Source organism: Zootoca vivipara, chromosome 4 (genome assembly GCF_965207765.1).
Source record: "Zootoca vivipara chromosome 4, rZooViv2.hap1.1, whole genome shotgun sequence".
Lineage (NCBI taxonomy): Eukaryota > Metazoa > Chordata > Lepidosauria > Squamata > Lacertidae > Zootoca > Zootoca vivipara.
The window spans coordinates 80,150,573-80,158,294 of NC_142587.1; the positions used below are offsets into that span (position 1 = coordinate 80,150,573).

General features: G+C 44.8%; 1 protein-coding gene across 2 annotated transcripts in view; it reads right to left on the reverse strand.

Moving 5' to 3' along the window:
* Positions 1–5,208, reverse strand: part of NUP58 (nucleoporin 58) — a 32,111-nt gene extending 26,903 nt beyond the window's left edge. For both annotated transcript variants that reach the window (XM_035114801.3, XM_035114800.3), the window contains exon 1: positions 4,825–5,208. In XM_035114801.3, coding sequence (XP_034970692.2) covers positions 4,825–4,934 — 110 coding nt within the window. In that variant the 5' untranslated portion in view covers positions 4,935–5,208. The remainder of the gene's footprint in view (positions 1–4,824) is intronic.
* Positions 5,209–7,722: the final 2,514 nt, after the last annotated feature.

Sequence of the window (7,722 nt, forward strand, 5' to 3'; positions counted from 1 at the left end):
TTTACGTGATGCTGTTGGCTCTCCAGTAATAACACAACAGTTATTACTGTTTGGGTCACTAACCACAGAAAACTCATATAACATTTCAGACATGGAATGTCTGTGTTGCAAAATTAATAATGATGTAACCAGCAGATTTAAATGGCTTAAAGTTACGACAGTACAAATGTAATATATTATAAGACGGTGCAGATGAGCTCTATCTTAGCCACAATATGGAAAGCAACTGGGAGCACAACAGAAATAAAATCTGACAGCTAGGACTTGTAAAGTTTATTTGATGTTTTAACACCCTGGGTGTCAGACACAACACAATCAGTGTGAAGAACACTGAGGGGGGAAAGAACACAAAAATGTAGCATGTTCAATGTGATGGTGAGCTTAGCCTAAACCCCTTCCATCATTATCATCCTCTGCTAATAGTGAAATCAGTTGTCTTATGTACTTAAAACAACACCATCGAAAACACAAGAGGCTAATGGGCAGACCTGTGGGAATCCTGACTGCTGGAGAAGTACAGGAAAATTTAAGAACAGAAACTCAAGAGGATATACAGAGAATAAAAACCAATACATAAATACCTCCTAAAGAGCTCAGTGAGGAATGAGGATGCTCAGTAACCATAGAATAGTGGCTGGCTGCTGCAGGGGGAGCAAGGGAGGTGAGGGAGCTGAACAGGAACGCTCTGCATTGCAACATTACCGGTATGTACCTGCTTATTATTATTATTTAAATGGCAAGTGAATTTCCAGCATAAACAAGCACGGCCTTGTCAGTTTGCATTTCTTGGTACAGAAAGTATTGGTCAGATGTGTAGAGATCTTTCCTATTCTAATTAATTCAAGAGGGCTCTGGAAGCTTCTCTGTGTGAAAGAAACAAGCAGAAGGCTCATGATGTTTGGATTATTCCTTCAGAGAAGCTGAGTACAGCTGGCTTAAACTGGTTCTGTTATCTCTTCTGTCAAGGTCATGCTGACTACAACAATAGGCCAGAAGGAGCCTGGGATTCACTCTATCTCTCTTCCTTCTGGTGTGGTGTTCTGTACATAGTGTGCTTAGTGTTAATGTTTATTATTATTTTAAGTTTAAGTTAAGACTGCTGCAATTGAATTTCTTATGGACAGTGCCAATCATAAATATATTGGATTTGTGATCATTATGCTTATTTGCCTTCAGTAGCAGTAGCTTACTGGCCTTCTGCTGGATGAAATACAATTGCCTCTGGTATATTTTTTTGGGAATCCTGCAATGTGCTTTTATTTTGCTAACTATATGTTGGAATATCCTCTGGATCAATAAGAGTAGAATTTCATGACAAGCCTCTAAGGTGTATTCTTAGACCCCATTTGAATATACAATAGTACCTCCAGTTACATAACCCTCTGGTTACGTAAACTTCAGGATGTGAAAGCGGCAAACCCAGAGGTATTGGACCGGGTTTCACCGTGCGCGCATGTGCAGAAGCAGTCCTCACATTGTGGAAACCTCGGGATCCGAACCCCCGTCCGCAACTGGAGGTACCACAGTAATCTTCTGAATGAACATGTTTAGAATTACATATAATGCTCAGTAATAAGGTGCTCAAAACATACATTATCTCAGGAACCATATTAAGTTAGGTCAGCTTTATTAATCAAAAGCAAGGGCCTAAAGCCAAAACTGAAGTGAATTTACTTTGAATCAACAATCCCATGGTTCATAACTCATGTACTCGTCTGTCTATACTAGAGATAGGAAAACACATTGATTCCATTAGCCAGATCTTTACCAGAATGGGCCTTTGGGTAAAATATGACAGGTATCGCAATGACATCAGGTGGAAGGTGCTTTGAAGTCCCTAAGTTGAGACTTGAAAACGTCTTGCACAACGCAGCTAAAAGTTCCCCTCCTTCCACCCTGTGGAATGCCCTCCCACCAGAGGTCAAAGAGAACAACAGTTACCAGACCTTTAGAAGGCATCTCAAGGCAGCCCTGTTTAGGGAAGCTTTTAATGTTTGATGGATTTCTGTATTTTAATATTTTGTTGGAAGCCACCCAGAGTGGCTGGGGGAACCCGACCAGATGGGCGGGCAGGGTATAAATAATTTATTATTATTATTATTATTATTATTATTATTATTATTATTATTATTATTCCATTTTAGAAAGGGATTCCAGTTCAGTCTGGAAGGCATTTCATGGAATCCTGCCAAATTGAGCAGGATTTAATCTCCATTCATCAGTTAATGGGGTTTGAATCCCCATGACAGAATGAGCTCCCGTTGCTCAGTCCCTGCTCCTGGCAACCTAGCAGTTCGAAAGCACGTCAAAGTGCAAGTAGATAAATAGGTACCACTCCGGTGGGAAGGTAAATGCCATTTCCATGCACTGCTCTGGTTCACCAGAAACGGCATAGTCATGCTGGCCACATGACCCAGAAGCTGTCTGCGGACAAACACCGGCTCCCTCGGCCAGTAAAGTGAGATGAGTGCCGCAACCCCAGAGTCGTCCACGACTGGACTTAACGGTCAGGGGTCCCTTTACCTTTACCATCAGTTAATAAGTAGAGGGTTAAATCTGCTGCTTTCGTTGCATGTATCTGTTCCTTTTGGGGAACAGGCATGCAGCCAATGCAGGGTTTAACCCTACTCTTGCCAATCAGATGACGTCAAATGGGGAAAATGACCTTGCAGGCCAATGTGGACCCCCTAAGGAATCAAGACTGGACAAAGGTTCCCCACCTCTGGTCTGCACTGACTTTTTTTAAAAAAATGCTTTTCTAAAAAAGAAAGGAAAATCTTCTGAAAACTCTAGTACTTGTGTCTAGTGATATAAGATACAGAAGACCCACACTCCACTAGTCCAGATATTTGCACTTAATTCTGTTGAAACATGTTAATTATGCTGAAACATAAACATGGTTCCATGATCACTGCAGATGGTGACAACAGTCACAAAATTAAAAGACGCCTGCTTCTTGGGAGAAAAGCAATGACAAACCTAGATAGCATCTTAAAAAGCAGAGACATCACCTTGCCAACAAAGGTCCGTATAGTTAAAGCTATGGTTTTACCAGTAGTGATGTATGGAAGTGAGAGCTGGACCATCAAGAAGGCTGATCGCCGAAGAATTGATGCTTTTGAATTATGGTGCTGGAGGAGACTCTTGAGAGTCCCATGGACTGCAAGAAGATCAAACCTATCCATCCTGAAGGAAATCAGCCCTGAGTGCTCACTGGAAGGACAGATCCTGAAGCTGAGGGTCCAATACTTTGGCCACCTCATGAGAAGAGAAGACTCCCTGGAAAAGACCCTGATGTTGGGAAAGATTGAGGGCACTAGGAGAAGGGGACGACAGAGGACGAGATGGTTGGACAGTGTTACTCGAAGCTACCAACATGAGTCTGACCAAACTGCAGGAGGCAGTGGAAGACAGGAGTGCCTGGCGTGCTCTGATCAATGGGGTCACGAAGAGTCGGACATGACTAAACAACAACAATGCTGAAACAAAGAAGGATGGATCTGCTTGGTGGCAAAGCACAAAAGGACCACAAATATATGTCCATTAAGCCACATTGTATTGCATATGCTTTCCAAAACAGTAAGACTATGGAAAGGCTCATGGCTTACTAATAAGATCCAGTGGCGGAGCTTCATGCTCCGGCATGGGGGGGGGGAGAGCAGGTGGGGGTGGGGCTGACGCGCGTCCTGGGGGCGTGGCGCGCCACCCGCAGGGGCGTGGTTCACATCTTGGGGGCAGGGCACGCTGCCTGCAGGGGCGTAGTGCCCATCACGGGCGGGGGACAGCTGCGATGGCACCCCACCGGGATCGCGCTGCCGGGGGCGGTGAGCTCCCCCCCCACTCCTTTTCCTCTGCCAGTGATAAGATTATCTGCTTTGCATGCAGAATGTTCCAAGTTCAAACTCCAGTATCAACAGGCAGAGCTGGGAAAGGCCCTGTCTGAGAGCTGCTAGCAGTCAGTGCAGCCAATACAAAGTTAGATGAACAGTAGTATGACTCAGTATAATGTAGTTTCCTGTGACCTAATCCACATGCACTTCATCATGGAGCTCTTCCACTGTCCAAAAGAAAACAGCCAGCAGTCTGCATGTATCTATTATTCTTCATAGGACGTACTTGTTTCTGCCCTAGATTCACTATCCTAGATGCACACTTACCCAGAAACAAGTCCCACTGAGGTCAATGGGACTTAACCCAATGTGTGACTACAACTGCCATCCTAGGTTTTGCTTTTGAGTTTAGCTATTATTTATTGTGGCTCTTTCTGAAACACCCAAAATCACTTCGCCCTGCAAACTGGACATATTGTGGCAACTATTATATATGGGGGTTATTGGGTTGTTATTATGATTTTGATATTTTTTTGTGGTTTTATATTTTGATTTTGTTCTGTGAACCGCCTAGAGACCTCTGGGTATAGAGCAGTATATAAATTCAATAATATTAATAATAATAATAAATATGCTTTTATCGCTGAAATTCTAGCTGAGCTTTTTTTTTTAAAGTACTTACTTCCGCTGCTGTTCACAGCACACTTTAAAATAAATCCCAGCGTGGACTCTGGAAGACCCAGGCTAAAATCCCAGCTTCAGCCACAAAGCTGGGGATGGGAAATATTTTCACCGTATATAGCCTACCTCACAGGGTTGGAGGGGGGGAGGAAGCCACGTGCGCAATCGTCGAGCAACTTGGGCGCGCGTGTTCTACGTAGCAAGCAGTAACGAGAGGAGAATAGTGGCAGCGAGGCTATGCCCTCAACCGAGCCCTATCTACTCCCCGCTCCGCCCGAGGTGCCTCCACACTTCCCCCCACGCCCCCGCTTACCTCGGGGTGGCTCCAAACGAGAAGCCCCCTCCGCCGCCGCCTCCAGTACCAGCAGCAGCTGCGGTAGCCGAAGGCAGAGTCCCGGCTCCGAAGGAGAAGCCCGCCGACATGACGGCGGCGAGGGGGAAAAGGAGACACCCGCCCCTTCCCAAGCGCGGGAAGTGGGGTCGTTATGGCCGGAGCTCTCTGAACTGTAGCCGCCCTGTCAGTTTCCCCCTCAGGACTAGGCCGCGGCTCTTCGCAGTTCTCCCCGGCGGGAAGTTCAAACGGCGGCAAGATTCGGGAGCTCGAATTACGCCACCGGCGGCGCCGCAAATAAACGTCGGAAGGAAACTCCGTCGCACGTTCTTTTCCCTTTGCGCATGCGTGCAGCCGCACGGCACCATGGGATCGTGGAGAACACTCTTTCTCTCTCCCCCCGCCCACAACTTTCGATCATCCTAGTGGACCTCAAAGATAAAGAAAAAGAGTAGACTGCCTTTTTTTCTTAGGATAGAAAGCTTCCGGGGTTCACGTTATAAACCGCTCTTTCTCCTGTTGAGCGGAAGTGAGAGAGCTCTGCCCGTAGAAATCGGTAAAGTCTGTGTTTTAAGCCAGGTGTAGTTGGGCAGCAGCGCGTCCTCCGCAACAGGTAGCAGGAGAGCATTTATGTTCTGGGAAGCCAGGACCTATTTCGGAGTGCGGTGGGCATTAAGACATTTTTGAAAAAGAAAAAGAAAATCGCCCTAACCATGAGACTTCAAATGTAGACTATGCTCATAACAAATGCATTTGCACCTCTTTGCCCGCCATCCTTTTAAAGGTGAGGGATGCTAGCTTGAAATTGGCATTGTTGAAGTTTATGTTGGCCTGGTTTGATATTCTGATTTAACTTTGGCCTTATGTCATTTCTGCCCTGGGATCGCTTTTTTTGGGGGGGGGAATAAATCAATACGGAAAATAAATAACACAAATGATGAGGGAGGTAGAAGCTGAGACACAGTCGTTTAGGAGCTGGGCTCATTTGGACTTCCGTTCAGAATTCCCACCCGCGAAGCACGAAAGTTGCAGAAAATGTCCACTTAAATTGTCCCGCCTGCGCAGATCTAGCGCTACCTGTATAAAGAAGTCTAATATTTCATTGGTTTGCATGTGGACGCGTTAGATGTCGACTCACAAAAAGAGTTCAGTGAGTCTAACCTAAATGTTTAAAAACGCCGAGATTATTATTTTTTACGAAATAACACCTAGCAGGAACGCCCGCCAATTACTACTACTAGGCAGTACTCGTCGGTGTGTGGAGTGACCAGCTGTTGTTCAGATATAAACTAAGATAAAATCATGGAGTTCTCTATTTAATTTCTATAGACAGCTCCTACTTTCTCCTAGCTAGCAGAGGGGGAAAATGTTTAGAAAAAACCAAAGTTGAGTCCTCAAGATGATATTAGACTACAGTTCCCATCAGCCCCTACCAGCATAGGCAGAAAGTTGAAGTCCAACAACATTATAAAACTACCACATTGCCTACTTCCTCACCTCTATGGCAGCCTTCAACCTAGTGCTCTTCAGATATTGTTGGACTGCGACTTCCATCAGTTGCAGCCAGCATAATCAATGGTCAGGGACTATGGGAGTTGTAGTCCTAAACCTCTGGAGGGCACCAGGTTGGGGGGAAGAAAGACTGATTTATTTATTTAGTTCTTATATTTACATACATTGTTCTCCCACTCCACATTTTATCCTCGTAACAATCCTGAGGAGTAGGTTTGGCTGAGAGACAATGGGTGGCTGGGCAAAGAACACCCCATGAACTTTGTAGTCTTGTGTAGGATTTGAACCTTGTTCTCCCAGGTCCTAGTTCACCAGCTCTAACCACTATACCACCCTCAACAGCTGCTTGTTCCTCGTCATACTGTACTTTAAATTGCTAAGCCTCCTGCTTTATGTAGTTGTGTTTCCGTGGCAAGATAAGATTCTAACTAGATGACAGAGCTGTGGCTGCAGGGAGATAACTTCCCTTTTCCCTGCCAGAAATAACTTTGCTCAACTGGCAGCTGCTCTGGAACAACAGATGTGAGGGGGAGGGAAAACTCTGGCTTCTGCCAGTGGTCAGAGGAACAAAAGCCACTGTGTTGTTGTTGTTTTGTACTGCTGGGTAAACTGCCTTGGAGATCATTTGATTAAAAGTTGCATCAAAAATCTTCAAACTAAAGACATAAAATGTCTCTCAAAGTAATCTGAAACCTAATTTTATATTCATATCTCTTCCCCACCACCAGATGTTGCACAGTATGGTTAAAAGTGTAGCATGCATTTAAAGCACAGCTACACCACTTTAACAGTCCTGGGTCCCGTCCCTCACCAAGAATCCTGGGAACTGTAGTTTGTTAGAGGTGCTAATAATTAGGGCTGCCATACATCTGGAATTTCCCAGACATACCCAGGATTCATCCGTCGAAAATAGCGTCCGGACAGAATTTTCAAAAATCAGCGAAAACCCGAGCATATGGCAGCTCAACAATTTTGCCAAAAAAAACCTCAACAACTTTTGTATCTGGCTTTTCACTTTTTGAAATATGGCAGACCTACAATAATTGATAAGAGACCCCCTATTCCTTTCACAGAGTGATCTCAGCAGGCTGAACCACATCTAAATCATCTCACGCTGACTGTACAGTCTTGGGACTGTATTCTAAAACTGCATATCTAAGGCACAAATCCGACAGCTCAGCAAATTGGTCAGGTGACAGGACTTGCTTATGAACATTACTATAATTACCATCAGGAATAAAGAAATAAGCTCTGGAGACTCTTAAAGCTGCCTCGGTAGATGCTGCATCTGGATATAATAAATCTTACCCCCATGTCCTGATCTGACATAGCAAGGTAAAAAAAGGTAAAGGACCCCTGGAAAAGTTA